General features: G+C 50.5%; 1 protein-coding gene across 1 annotated transcript in view; it reads right to left on the bottom strand.

Annotated features, from left to right (window-relative positions):
- Positions 1-15,898, bottom strand: part of LOC146789944 (uncharacterized) — a 1,358,907-nt gene that overhangs the window by 710,151 nt on the left and 632,858 nt on the right. Inside the window, exon 7 of the mRNA XM_085628244.1 lies at positions 10,671-10,769. Coding sequence (XP_085484370.1) covers positions 10,671-10,769 — 99 coding nt within the window. The remainder of the gene's footprint in view (positions 1-10,670; positions 10,770-15,898) is intronic.

Consider the following 15,898-nt stretch of genomic DNA (forward strand, 5'->3'; position numbering starts at 1 on the left):
CTCAAAATGAGCATCACCTTGTGCAGACGGACCTAGAGGATCAGAGGACAAACAATTGTCTGAACAGCCGTGGATATTAAAATCACCCAAAATTATAATAAAACAATCATTTTGGTTAGCGTCCTTGTAAGCCGCCAAAAAGCGTGTTAAAGCTAAGAGGTGATCAGTTGTGATGACTCTGTCATAGGAATTATAAAAATTTATGATTAAAAAAACACCTCCCTCTAGCAGGGAGATTTGTACAGCCAAACTATTCCGTGAACCTGTATCTATTTGGGTCTGTTGACCCGGTATACTAGCGGAAATTAAGGTGGCCAACCCACCCTTTGCCCTCCCCGCATTTGATGGTACTGCTGGTACAAAAAAACTCCTGTACCCATCAATAGTCAGGGTATTCTCTATGTCCCATGTTTCTTGTAAACTAATAATGTGGCCTAAACCTATAAATGCTCGCCAAGCCGTGTCATCGATTTTATTTTTCAGGCCAGCTATATTCCAACTGACCAATCTAAATAGATTGCCCAATAAACCAGGAGTAAATGCGACATTACTGTCATCCAATGGTTGCAAAATATTTTCATCACGGACAACTACCCGACTATCTGGAGTATTGTGCTCTGCCAATGTCCCTAGTCATTCATTGTCATCTAGGTTTGAAAGAGCGTCAAATCTGTTAGAAATAGGGACAGCATAATTGTTAAAACCAATACCCCTAGGGGGGTCACTAAGTGACGACCCAACATGAAATGGAGGATAAAAGAAACCCAGGGGGAGGACATTAACAAAATCCGTCTGGATTCTCACTGTCCCAGCCTGTTTCAATATATCCTCAACCAACCTTGGAGATCTGAAACTTACGACAATACAATCACCCGCCAGACTCTTGTTTGTCCTGCCCACACACGGGACCCTTCTAATCATCATAAAATTGTTGGCAAGATGTTGTCCCAAGACAGTTTTATTAGATAAGAAGTGGATGGCCTTGTTTTTCAGGGAAGTCCAGTGTTCTCTTTTTCCCCCTTCCAATTTTGGGACATTAGCTAAGATAATAGTATATGGACAAGCCTCAACAGTTAGATGTAGCGAGTCCCTCTTATCATAGTTAGCTAAAAAGCCGGGCCTCCCTTCAATGCTCTGAGAACCTGAAACCACCCCTTGTGTTGTACCCGTGGGATTTAAAGCTAGGGGCGGTAGGTTTACACCAATGGCCGAGGTGGTACAGTGAGGTACTGGTTGTTGGGGTGCGGTAATTATGGTATCCAACAAGTTATTGACCGAGGCAGTAACTGTACTAAGAGAGTTAATTGCCAGGGTACTTGGGCCAGGAATAGAAGCCTTAGAGGTAAGGTGTGACTCAATTACATTCAACCGCTCCTCAATGCTCCTCAAGGTGACCAATAAAGGAGCAGTAAATAATTTAAGGTGCTCATCAAGGATATTTGTAAAGTCTGACATAGATTTTTCGCTAGATCTATCAGTAGTACTATCAGTAGCTGATTTAATACAATCATTCACTGCCTCTCCCAGAGTCTCGCTAACTGAACGGGGAGCCTCAGTGTTAACTTTGTACAATCCAGGAGCGGGATTACTAGATTTAGATAGTTTTGCCGGTTTTCTAGTACCCTGAGGGTTATCCTTCGCCTTTCTTTTCCCCGTGGCAATTTTACCACCACCAACAATCAGATTAGGCCTAATCCTTAATTGTCTAGTGCGAGTAACCAGTGGGGGTTGGGCAGGACTCACTATAAGTGAGGGGGGTGGGGGGGTGACACAATTGTAGGACTAACATTAATACAAGAGCCATTCATGATCTCAAGCGGGTGCACACCATCCAGAGGGACGTTTTCTGACGAACAGTCCACAGCGGGTAATAAAGGAACAGATAATCTAATGGGGTCCAAGGACAGTCTTCGTTCAACCGAAGCGATCTCTTTCACAATGGCAGATTCTGCCTTTTTTAAATAACTGTCCAAAGTCCCCATGCCCGCAACCCTTGTGCACTCTTTAGAAGACCCTTTCGACATGCTTCCCCCGAACAGTACGAAGCACAGTCCTTCCAGATAGTATTTGGCACAATAACTCGTGCTATATATTGCCCGTCACCATCACCTGTGCAGTCCCGAGGATGGGTGTTCAATCCAACAGCAGTCACTTCGCAGAGGGCAGTCCCAACCCAACCTCTATCGGCCTCTGAGGGCATAAGAGGGCCCGCCGTTTGCCCGGGCTTAGCCCGGCGTCTGCCCGCGCGCGTCCCGCGACGCGGGAGAACAGCGTCCTTTTGAGCACCTCCGGGCGCGCAGGTAGCGTCACGGGTCGCTAGGGCAGCTGGGAGCTGTAGTGTGCTCCGCTTTCCAGGCCGCGAGATGTTGTTGCGGCGATGGCAGCGTAGCAGCCCAGGAGAGGATAGCGAAAAGGTAAGGGGAGCACCAGTGACGACCCCCGACCAGGCAGCAGGTCTCGCGCATACAGCAGGGCTCCAAGTTCAAACTTCCCGCTCTCCCGAAAGAACAGCGTCCTTTTGAGCGCCTCCGGGCGCGCAGGTAGCGTCACGGGTCGCCTGGGCAGCTGGGAGCTGTAGTGTGCTCCGCTTTCCAGGCCGCGAGATGATGTTGCAGCGATGGCAGCGTAGCAGCCCAGGAGAGGATAGCGAAAAGGTAAGGGGAGCACCAGTGACGACCCCCGACCAGGCAGCAGGTCTCGCGCATACAGCAGGGCTCCAAGTTCAAACTTCCCCCCACCCAGGCCGAATTGTCAACGGGCAAGAGGTCATATGCACTGATATGCATACATAGGTAATAAAGAAAACAAACAAGAACAATAAATTGCACAACACAAGATGGGTCTGTAACAGTTACTTATCGTGTGTGGGGCGTGCAGTTACTCGCTCGGTCTCGCCGCCGCCGTCCTCCTCTGGCCACCATGGATTCGTGTTCACGAGCCAGCCGCTCAAGAAGTAGAGAAAATTTTGCAGACCTTGGACGCTGCCTACTAGTGTGCAATGGTCCATTGGGATATTTTTACACAGTTCCTATAGGGCATAGTTCTGTAAACGGCTAAACCAGTTCACTGGAGGTCTAAGGTGTCACATTGGGGCCGTCGCCCAACATCAACTGCTGCTGTGAGTCCAAAAGGGAGTATTCCTGATCCAGAACTCCAATACAGCCAAAACATCATGTTGTGCAGCCGGTGTTATAAAGCCATTGTTCAGCGCCCATAAACAACCACAAATATACCAAACCTCATGGTTATGTCCGGAGGTTAGCCGGCACTCAACTTATGCATCCGAGAGACCCACACGTGGGTGGTAGTGCTGTATCACAGATGCACAGTCGCAAACCTGGAAGACCCTGACACCCGTAGAGGGTCAAGTATGGCGTGCGGATGGTATGACTGACCCCCGGCTTGTACAACCCGTTGTCAATGATATGTAATGCAGCCGTCGCTAGAGTGCATGACCCACTGCGCATATTCTGCCCCTCATGGGCACAGTCACAGAGTCAATCGGTAATAAACCAAAGCACCCGTGAGTCACGGGTGCTCACCTATACCACCGTCAGCACACACTACATGAAGAAGGAGACACGCGTACATTGTCGTCATACTCGCGTATTAGGTGATACCGGGGTGGGCCGTTAACCTACCCAGGCACCGCTCGAACCGGGAAGGACAGCAACGCATGGGATCTATGCTGAAATACTAGCCGGTGTGGGTGGGGTTGGGCCGATTTCCGGGTGGTGGGGTCCACGTCAATGCGTGAAGGGTAGAACAGAATGTACGTCGATGGTCCGTTGAAGACGGCGGCCATCTTGTAATGTAGCTGTTACAAAGTGAACCAGTCTAAAGCCAGTGATCAGTTGCGGTGTTCCATGAATCAAGGGAACAGGCGTAACGATCAGTATATGCAAGATGTTATCTAGTATGGGTAGTGAAAATATGAGGTGGACTTATGATCTATGGCGGTCAGTTGGTGAACGGCGGCCATCTTGTAGTGTTAATGGTGAAACAATATGTTCTGTGCAGAGTGCCCCAACTAGAAATGGAATGTGCTACTACGATGTCTGGTTGTGGCAAATAAAAGTAAACCTCCTTAGTTTCACATAGGTAGGCAAAAAAAACTCCTACTGAACAGTGAAGCGCAAGAGCACTTATAACTAGCTCAGCAAGAGGGGAAGGAAACCTCCGTATATAGACATATAGCAAAAACGGTGTGCCTATGAATTGTGGACCATCTGTCAACGAGTGCCGCCCATGGGATTTGGTCATTCAGGCCTTCCTGGTCTGCCCTAAGACGATGTACCCATCTCTGTTCGATCTTGAACAATGCTTTTTGCATAATCCTGGGATGGGACTCAAGCACTAGCCATCTTAGGGAGTCTGGTTTGCGATTATTCTCTTTGCAGTGAGTGTAGAGTTTAGTGGTGACCCTTTGGCATCTCACATTACTTTTATGTTCTGTTATGCGTGTCTTGACCGGTCTAAGGGTCATCCCAACGTATCTCTTCTCACACTGGCAGGTGATTAGATAGATACAATGAGTTGTGTTACAATTAGTGTGTCTCAGGATCCTCCAAGTGAAGGCGTCTGAAAAGCTCACTTCTTTTGTCACTGCAGTTTGGTGGCACACTGCACATGAGCCACATGGGTAGTGACCTATCACCGGGGGGAGATCCCATAAAGTTCTTTGCTCCTTGTGGTCGATGTTCCTAGGTCTAGTGTTGATGAGGATATCCTTCAGGTTCTGTGTTCGCTTAAAAGCAAAACGTGGGGGGGGGAATGGTGAGATCACCAGTAGTTAAGATTCCCCAATGTTTCTTTATTATGCTTTTTATGCATGTGGAATTAGGGTGTGAAAGATGTGACACAGGTCAGGGTGTCTGTTTGTTCCCTATTGCTAGGTAGTAGTAGGGCCTCTCGTGGGTTGTTACGTGCCCTCTTAAGTGAGTTTCTGACCTGTCGTTCAGGATAACCTCTCAGTCTGAGGTTAGAACTAAGGTGGTGATCTTCAGTCAAATAGTCACTACTGGAACTGCAATTCCTCCTGATATGGAGGAACGGCCCAAAGGGCAGATTGTCCTTGAGGGCCCTGGGGTGGTGGCTGCTGTATAGTAGCAAGCTTTTCCTGTCTGTTGGTTTCTTGTATAGGGTGGTGCTTAGTCCTGTATCGTCGAGTACCGCCCTAAGATCTAAAAAGGGTACATGGGAATTTTAAATTGTATGAGTGAATTTCAAATATTGGTTCTGTGTGTTTATCCACTCGCAGAAGGCTAGACAAGTCAGGTGGTTCCCCTTCCAAAAGATCAGTATGTCATCTATGAATCGCCTCCACAGGGTCAGATTGTTGATATAGGGGTTGTTAGGATGTCTAATGACTTCTTCCTCAAAGGTGGCCATGTAAATACAGGCCACACTAGGGGCGAAGGTACTCCCCATTGAAGTGCCCTGCGATTGGTGAAACAATTGTTTATTGTATTCAAAGTAATTCTCAGTTAGTGCCAAAGTGGCACATTCCATAATGAAGGAGATTGGGGTCGGAGAAGTCCATTCCTCTCTCATGAGGACCTTCTCAATTGCCGTTAGTGTGGCACGTTGTGAGGACCCTAGTTCCGACAAGAGGAACTCCTCTCCTCTCATACACGGTCTCTTTCAAATTTACACTCTCTCTCCCTCTACCCTGAGGAACTGCATACTCTTCATTTTTGGATAATCGCCCGGAGCCTCTGTGCTGGGCTTGGACCAAGTGCCCAGAATAACCTTTAATGAAGCAGTGAGGGCTTCATTAAAGGGCAAGAGAGGTTCAGAGGAAGATGCCACCAGCTGAAGCACCTTTGTTAGGAGGTTAGTCCTGACTGCCACTGTAGGGAGCTCCAGGCCCAAAGCTTCGGCTGCCCTATGCACCACCACAGTATAGGATGCTCCCTCCCCCGTAGCCACGGTAGGGGGTGAAAGTATGCCAAGGTCTGGGGAGGTATCGAGACCACTGGCGTCACCCAATTCTGCTTTCCGGTCCAGATCTTCCAGAGGTCTGTCAAAGGGTCCAGCGGCCCCTCCCAGTCCTCATCCCCACCCTCAGGGCAATAGGGCACACCTGGTATGAACAAGGGAACAAAAGTACCCTCCGGCGTCATTTTTTACGTCGGCCGACGCCGATCTGGGTCCAGGTCTATCTCGGGGATTAGGAAGGGGATGGCGTCTGCTGGGGGCACGGTCGACGCTGGGAGTGTCGCCGCCGGGATCGGCGCCAGGGAAGGTCGAGTAAGGTCGACCGGCGTCGATCCGGATCCAGGGGGGCCCTGCGGCGCCGGGGACGGAGCCACCGGCATCGAAGGCCCGGGCCCCCAACCGGGTCTGCGGTGCCCGAAGGCGCACCAGCGGAGTAGGGCTGCCCAAATACACGGTCGAGGGCTTCATAGAATGTATGAAGGAAGGCAGGGGATGACCCGGCTCCTGGAAACAGGGGAGGCGCGGAGTCGTCCCTGAGTCCGGCACCGGAGACGGAGCCTTAGAGCGACGAAGCTCCGGGTCCTGACCGCGTCAACCGACAGATGGGGGGAAATCGAAGAGCGACAGTGCTTCTTCACCTTCTTCTTGTGCTTCGACTTAACCAAAGAGCACGAAGACTTGGACCAGGTCTGGTGGCTCCGAGACATGTCTTGAGACCTTCCCCTCGAGCGAGGCAAGGAGCGACGCGGAGCCGACTGCCGGGCCTCCAAAAGCTTTGGGGACCGCTCGCGCAAAGACTTCGGATACATGGCCCCACAGTCGCAGCACGACTGTGGGTCGTGGTCGCGCTCCAGGCACTAGAGGCACACGAGGTGCGGATCATCTCGGACATCAGCTTGTGACAGGAGTCACAAGACTTGAATCCGGTCCAACAAAGGGACATCCCTCACGCACCAGGAGTCGAAGACTTGAAGAAAAGACATCAACAAGAGTCGACAGAGGCCACCTACCGATGTGCAGGGGTATTTCTGAAGAAAAATTCTCCGGATCCAGTCTGACGCTTGGGGGTGATTATGAGGTAAGGAATTGTTAGACCTGTCAGCCCTAGGGTGGTCTTTCCCTGTATTTTTTGCCCTTGCCTCATTTTTTTCCACCCTCTTTTTCGTTGGCCTTAGGTCTCCGAGCGCCTTTCCATTGCTAATCAGTGTTAAGGTACAGGTGCTCTCTTCCCCCAATATGGCTGCCACAGGCCCCTGCGGAGTGGCCTTTTTAGTAGCACCCTAGTTGCCAGGTGCTGGCTGGGACCCTACAACATTGTTGCGACACCAGCCCGCCTTTTTGTCCTATAGCTAGAGTGGGGAAGCTCCTGGAACTTGCTGGAACCTTCTAGAAAAAGGGTGGGGTTTACTTTTGCCGCCTTAGAGAGGGGTCACCTGACCTAGGGATACTTAAGGAAAGGAGGGAACATTTTTAGTCAGTTGGGGCGACGCAGACCTGGGGGAACCTACGCAGGAGTTTTAGGCGGTAGGGCCTAGTCAGGGACCTATGCCACTGAAAGTGACAGGGCTTAGGTGCTGCCTTTTAAGTTGAGTGAGGGATCCTGAACTAGCCCACTGATCTGGCCCAGCGGGAGGGGAACCCAGGAACAACCTACCAAGCCTGACTGGGAACTCCCTTCAGTCACCAACTCAACCTACCCAAGGAATAAAACTGCTAAGGGCGCCAGATCCAACAAGCGCCAAAAGGACAACAGAAACTTACCACAGAGACTTACCACAGAAACTTACCACAGAACTGCTGGGGGATCGACCAGGTACCTGCGCTGTGCCACTTCTGCGCTCCCTGACGTCATCTGGGCCCCCTCTCTAGCTTGTTCTGCCACTGGTGTGTGGCCTGCCACCTCCCAGCCTACCTGCCCTGAGCTAGGGCGTCATTGTGGGAGTAAGGGGGCGCTGGGCGCCGAATAAATCGCCACCCCCCAGGCTACAGGCCAACCCTTAATTTCGGCCACCCCCGTCGGGGATACCAAGAAGGAATAGCTCACCGCTGCCGCCCTGGGCCGAGTAGATTATCCCCTGACCTCCACGGGGCCCGCGGGGAAGACCGGGGCCCCACCACGAGCAAAGACGTCCACACGGCACCGCCCGTAACGGGGAGAGGGCCGCCGTAGGGTAAAGAAGGCCGCGCTAGGCCTGGAAGCCAGCCTCCAACATCACGTGACGGGGGCGGGCTGCCCGACGCTGCCCCCGCCGACTCCTGAGGCAGTAGAGGCCGTGCCCCCGCAGGCCGCGCTGCCAACGGCGGCCGCGGGCACGCCTCAACCCCCAACCACCTCGCTGGTCCATCGCTGCTGGGGAGGCCCTCGACCCGGACATCGCCGGGAGGCCGGAGATCCCGCCGCGAGGTCCCCGCCGGCCCCGGACAGCGCCGGGTAGAGTGTGGACTGGCGGGAGGCTCGTGAGGAGGAGGGATCCCCTCCCGACGGAGAAACCGGCGCAAGGGCCTAGAGATGGCCGAAGATACAGGTATTCACCGGGGAGGAGGGCGGGAGGCCCACGAGGCCCGGAGCACTCCCCTCCCCTGGGGAGATCTATCGTGGAGCCGCTGAGCCCCCACTGCCACGGGGCGGGAAGAAGCGGGGCCACGGCCCCCGTGACTATGTGCCTGATTTGAGGGACAGGATATTTTGGGAGACACTGGTTCACTCATACTCCGGCCTGACGGCGAAGTGCTCCAAGTAACGGCCAGAACTGAAGCGCTATTGAGTTGCCTCGTGCAGAGCTATGTTCGAATGTCATGACCTAAAGCGCTATTGATTGGTTATGTGTAGCGCTATGTTTGGATGCCAGTCTTGGAGCGCTATTGTTCTGCTATGTGCAGCGCTTTCCTTAGACGCCTGTTTTGAAGCGCTATTGATGTGCTATGTGCAGGGCTTTGCTTAGGTGCCAGGTTTTGAAGCACTATTGATTTGCTATGTGCGGCGCTATGTTTCCATGCCATGTCTGAAGCGCTAATGAATTGCTATGTGCAGCGCTTTGCGTAAATGCTGTGTTTGACGCTCCCCAGGATCACCAGGTGTCGCGCTTTGATTCAATGCCAGGTTTTGATGTTTTAATGAACCGCCAATATATTCCTAATGAAATGCTTTTGATCCTAATGTTGATCTAGATACAACTGACTGGTTTTATTCAACCTACTGTTGTGGTGTCAATTATTGCGTGCGTTTCCTGTCTAAGTGGATGTGTGTGCTGTATGGTCACTTTACACGTAAGCCCTTGGATGCCTACCTGCTCGTGCCACGTTACCCCCATAGGGCCTGGTGACCCCTGGTCCTACAGGAATCTATAACAAATAGTCTCTTTCAGATATATTAACAAGGGATGGGACAAGATTTGCATGGTTACTGAATAATTTGGCGCGTCAACAATTTGTGTTTTATCTTCACTTTTCAAACAAGATCGTCACGAGTCCAATTAAACCATTTTTGCACATTACATTTAGCAGAAGTGCAGTAATAAAGGTGCCCGAAAGTAAAATGCACAAACTCTTCTGGAAGGTACACTATGAGACACTTTCAACAATAACAACAAATGGCACAGTGGTGCAAAACGATGGTGCAAAGACCCTTGTGAAACACAAAGCTTCTGCCCAGGCACAGTGCTCCAACAAAGAAGATCAAGGTTGGAAAAGTATGAGGTTGTTTGAAAGACCCAAGCTGCTGCCAGTTTCCCCTGGCACAGCTCCATGATTAGAATAATGAGTGATAGAGAAGTACTACTTTAACAGGTCTTCATTTGAAGACTGAAGTGTCCTTGTACAGCAGGTATTACAAGTGCAGAAAAAGACAGATATAAGCGACTGGTACCTATTTCCTTCCAAACTTAAAAAGATCTTTCCTCTCACCACAGATCTTTGTTGGGGAGGATGCAATCTACTGGGAGACTTTCGCCATATATGGTGGGATTGCCCAACTATTAAGCCATTCTAGAAGGAGATTTTGGCCCAAATGAAAGACATGCTGGGATACTCTTTACCGAGTTCCATAGATGTGATTCTCCTGGGTCTAAGGGACGCCTCATTAGAGAACCAAACTAAGGCAGACAAGGCCATTATGTGGGCATGTATGGGAGCAGCCAAAAAGGCTATACCGGCTAATTGGAAGAAGAAAGAAGCGCCAGTGCTGGCACAATTGCACTCACGCTTATGGAAAATACTTACGATGAAGCGTATGTCTGACATTTTCAGAGATGAATATAAGAATTTTAAATATAAATGGGGCCCTCTAGTGTCATATCTTACAAAGGGGCTCCCGCTGGCAGTATGCCCACCTACATTATGAGGGTTACATCTGCTCCAATTTTGAGTCCCATAACAAGGAAAGCACAGAGGACACTTAGCAGAGAGCGAACGACACAACTAGAACTCCATAGTCGGAGAAGAGTAGTAGGTAGGAAACAGGAGGTTCTTGCTTCTCCACCACAAGGGGAGGGTGGGGGGGAGTTTTTTATTTTAAGTTAGTAGTATTTTGGATTTCCTTTGAGTCAGTGGCTTCCTACAAGCAATAAAAGATGATCATTCCAGCAATTGGAAACTGAGATTCATGTAGCGGTGGGTGGCGTTTGGGAATGTTGATACGGCTACCAGCTGTGCCTGTTTGAAATGTTTTATAAATATTCTGCTAATAAACCGATATTTGACCCAAAAAAAAGACAGATAAAAGTAATAATTACCAGGAGGTAGACTGTCATCATCCTCATCAACTTCACCATCTTCATCTGCACCATCTTCGCCATCTTCCTCCCCTTCCGGGACCAATTTGTGCCCCTGTCCTAGAAAAAGAGATCCGGAGTCAGGCAACCAGACTTTGGACTTGCATCCCTCACTATATCCTTAATATCAAAAGCCCTCTCAAATCACTAGCCTTCCAACTGTACTTTAAGGATGAGATATGAAAGAATAAAACGTCTTTACACAAACTAGGTTTTTGAAAAAGGTATTTGTAAAATCGAAGTTGGCACTCCTTCCTTTCAGATTTAGTCACAGGAAACACAGGTGGAAAAAAGATCACGTTTATTTTCGCAAAAGTACAGGGGAAGAACCCCAGCCACAGCTGTTGTCCTGAGCAGACTCTGTCACACTCCAACGCAGGGAGCTCAACATAGAACGTTAATCACTGTGACATTCCACAGCATGTCACAGAGGCACAAACCAATACAATAGCAGGGGAGGGGGTGGATGACTTGAACAAGAATCCCCTACAGCGGAAGATACCACACATTCCCCTCCTCTACACATTAAAAGAAACACAGTGCAAAAGAGGTAAGAGTGCGGATAACACAATTCTATCTGTCAACGTAGTGTTCCAAATACTTCGGGCGGCAAACTTTCCTACAACTTACTCTGGGGAAGAGGTTGTCTGGCGTTCAGGCCCTACTCTGGGTTCTGTTCCCATTCTCTATGGTGTTGCTGGTGTCTACAGTGGGAGCAGTGTACTTTACCACCCTCCTCAGATTCCAAATCTTCCCTTCTTGTGTCTTCACAGCATTCTTGAATAACTTTTGCTATTTTGGCGGGCTCAGTAAACTCGGACCAATTTGCTCTGCCAGTAGGTGCTTTGATTTTGACCAGATCCCCCACCCAGAATCTCATGTCTTTGACAGCATGCAGTCTATCAAATCTAGTTTCCCTATCAGTCATGGCTTTGTGTTCTCTGTCCCGCCATTTTCTTTAAAGAGTCCTGTCCAACCCTTGTACCACTTCATCCACCCTGGTACTAACCTTGAGTTGGGTTTCCTGGCTTTGAGCAATTTGAATGGTGTCATGCCAGTGGTTTGATGAGGGGTAAGTCTGTAGGCTTCAAGACGTTTTAAAACCTCGTCCTCCCAACACAACCCATTAGCCCTGGCTAGTTGGATTCCGTCCTTGATGGTCTTGTTGAAATGTTCAACCCTCCCATTAGTCTCCGGGTGATAAAGTGCACACCGTTTGTGTTCTATCCCATTGCACTCTAAGAATTCTCAAATTTCTCTTGAGAAGAGTTGCACCCCATTGTCTGTCAATAAGCTACTTGGCAGACCTTCTCGGATTAACACTTCTAGCAGGAAGTCTGTGACAGCCCTTGTAGTGATTTCAGACACAAATTTCACTTCAGGTCATCTAGAGTAGAGATCTGTATGGTGTGCGATGTTCCCCTGTCCAATGCCACATCTACCCATGGACCCACGGGAAGAGGCCTACAGTGCATAGAAGGTGAGTGCTGTTTTAGAACCTTGTCGCTGGTGGAGCATGGTACACAGTCTCTTATTTTCCTTTCGATTTCAAGATCCATGCTGGGCCACCTGCAGTCCAGCCGCAACCTCAGTTTGGTTTTGGTCACCCCCAAATGCCCCTCATGGGCCAAGTTGACCAAACACTCTCTCAAAGTCTCTGGAGGAACCAACCTCGCACCCCTGAACAGACAATCATCAGTGATAGATAGTTTGTCTCTGACCATCCAGAACGGTCTAAGACCCTCTTCCCGCTTGTCTTGATCCATCCAGGCACCTTTAGTTTTCTCCCTAACTCTCTGTAGAAGCACGGCAGCTCTCAAGGCTTCCTTCCAGCATTCTTCTTCAATGGCTCCTTGGGTGATGACGCATACGTTCTCCGCCTGCAACTCTTTGTCAGCCAGATCATCCTCCTCCACGTCGACTGCTTCATCACGATCCTCACTCACCAGGAGAGAGAGGCAGTCAGCTGCAAAATTCCTCACCCCAGGTAAGTATTCGACCTCAAACGTGTACTCTTGGAGACGTACGACCCACTGTCTGATTCTGCTTGAGATGGAGTCGAGACCCTTTTTGTTGAATACTTCTTACAGGAGACCCACTTGCTTGCCAAAGATCATCATAGGCTGAAGTCCCACGCCTTCCCTACATTCTGTTCTCCTCTAGCTCCACCAAATCAGCCGGGGTGGCAATCCTCGTTTCCCGTTCCTTTCAGGGTAAAATCCTCCAGAAGGATGCTGAGATTAAGAGTTGCTTGCTCACATACCATTTCCTCTTAGCTGGGGTGTCCCTCATAATAGGCTCGGTGTATGCTCCCAACGAAGGGCAGAATAAATTCCTCCATCATGCACTCACCGAAGCGACAGCTAACTCAGAGCGGCGCCTGTTGCTGGGGGGAGACCTGAACCTAGTATTTACCAACATTGCCGATCGCTCATGCCAGCGCACTAGCCAAGTGGGGGCCCTCTCATGGTCTGGTTTGACCCATATCCGTGACTTGGGCCTGGTAGACTTGTGGCAACACTTCCACCCCTTGAGTCACACATATACTTACTATTCAGGAGCTCACAAAACCTACGCCAGACTCGATTATTTCATGTGCTCCACTCCTTTTCAGATGCTAGCTATAGAAGCTGAGGTTCTCCCTGCATCTTTATCAGACCACTCTCCAGTCATAGCTTCCTTCTTGCTTCCACGCACACAGTTACCGCTGCGGCACTGGCGTCTCCGTGACTCCCTGCTTCACCAAGCTTCCACGGTGGATCAGATCAAATCTGCCATTGCGAACTACTTAGCCATTAATGCTAACTCAGACACCTCGCTCGCAACTCAATGGACTGCCCTTAAAGCGGTCCTTCAGGGAGAATTCATAGCCATCTCCACCGCTGTTAATAAAGAGCGCTGTCGGAAATGGGCCAAACTCACACAAAGGGTGGCGGAGCTGGAGCAGATGCACCAACGCACCGGGGCTGCCAGAGCTTGGCGCCAGCTCTGTACGGAACGGAAGCAGCTTGCGGCGCTGGACCAGGACAGAGCCGAATACACGGCCCTCCGTCTCAGCCACTGACTATAGGAGGTGACAGGTGTGGCCGGCTCCTGGCGCACAAACTCAGGGAGGTGAGGCAGCGGCAAGGGGTGCAGGCCATTCGACAGTCGGGAGGTGAGCTCACCTCGGACGATATCGCTATCGCAGAGGCCTTTCGCGAGTTCTATGCTAGGCTGTACTCGGGGGACTCCCTTGATATGTTGCATAGCCTTGATTATTTAGAAGCGGCTCAGATACCCGCTCTGACTGCAGATCAGGCCGCCCACCTTGACAGAGATATCGGGCTGGAGGAGGTTGTCGCGGCTATCTCCCGCCTCCGCCTTGGCAAATCGCCTGGCCCAGATGGCTATTCCACGGACTTCTATAAAGCCTTTTGCAACCAGGTGGCCCCTCTGCTGCGTGATCTCTTTAACACATTCGCACAAACCGGAGCAATCCCGGAAGAAATGTTGGAGGCCTCGGTTATCGTTCTACCGAAGCCCGGTTAAGACGTCACGAGTTGCCGCGCATATGGGCCGATTTCCCTGTTAAATATTGATATCAAATTATACACGAGCATCCTGGCGACACGGCTTGCCCCGTACATGACTCAACTGGTGGATTCAGACCAAGCAAGCTTTATTTCGCAACGGCAAACCAGTGACAATACGAAGAGGGTACTCCATCTTATTGAAAAAGCGTCCCGCACACAGGGGGAGTATATGTTATTGGCGATTGATGCAGAAAAAGCCTTTGACAGGGTTCACTGGCCCTGTTTAGAGCAGGTCCTGCACCGATTTGGCTTTGGGGAAAAGCTGCGCACTTGCATATTGAACTGTTATCACCTGCCCCAAGCCACGGTCCGGGTAAACGGCCAGACGTCCTCATGTTTCCCCATAGGGAGGGGCACCCGGCAGGGGTGTCCCAACTCTCCTATCCTATTTGCGCTCTACATGGAGCCTCTGGCGCGGAGAGTTAGACAACACCCTCTTATCACAGGGATTACATTCGGGGAGATATACATACGATTAGCGTGTATGCGGATGACATTTTGCTCTCCCTCACTGACCCCGTTCAGTCGCTGCGGGCCCTTTTCATTGAGCTCCATAATTTTGCACGAGCCTCGGGTTTCAGGATTAACATGGATAAATCGACCGCCTTAAACATCTCACTGTCAACGACCACATTAGCCTGTGTAATGGAAGAGCATCCTCTCCAGTGGTCCGCCACTACGGTCCCTTACTTGGGGGTGCAGTTGGGCCCCACAATTCCAGCCACCGTAACGGCCAATTATGATAGGCTCTGAGCCCATATCCGCAGAGAATTAGGTAGATGGAAACACTATCCCTTCTCGTGGTTGGGCAGAATCGCCGCTGTCAAAATGACAGTTCTCCCCCAGATCCTTTACATCTTTCAAACCCTTCGCCTGCGCCCTCCCGCGGGTTGGATTCAACAAACCCAGTCAGATCTGGCGCACTTCATATGGCAGGGGCGCAAGCCTCGGTTTAAGCAAGAGATTACGGTCCTTCCTCTGGAACATGGAGGGATAGGTATACCGTCCTTGCAGCTATACTTTTACGCGGCACACCTCCGCTATCTAGTAGAGTGGAGCCGATTAGAATCCGAAAAACACTGGTTATTCCAGGATCAGGCGGTTGCGGCAATGCCCCTGCAGGGTATCCCCTTTCTCCGGAAGCAGCATAGGCCAGCCAACCTTTACGCCTCTTACATCACAAGTACTATACTGGAGGCTTGGGATCGCACTGCTACCTCACACGGGCTGACTACATTTCCCTCCCCCATGACCCCGCTGTTTGACAATCCCGATTTCACTCCTGGTTTGGACTCTAAGAAGTTTACAAGTTGGCGCCTTACCTCTTGCCGATCCCTGGGGCATCTATTTGATCTAGAGGGCATACTCTCCTTCCCACATGTCAGAACACACTATGGCGTTTCGGAGACTGATAGGCTGCAATATCTACAACTCAGACACTGGGCACTTTAACCACAAATCAAACCCGGGGCTCAGCGCTTCTTAACCCCATATGAGAAATGGCTGATTACTCAGTCTTCCGATAAAAAACTCATCTCTGATCTTTATAAACATTTGCTTGCAGCTACTACCTTCACCTACAACGCCGGACAGGCGTGTTGGGAGCGGGAGTTG

The sequence above is a fragment of the Triturus cristatus genome, chromosome 10 (assembly GCF_964204655.1).
Source record: "Triturus cristatus chromosome 10, aTriCri1.1, whole genome shotgun sequence".
Lineage (NCBI taxonomy): Eukaryota > Metazoa > Chordata > Amphibia > Caudata > Salamandridae > Triturus > Triturus cristatus.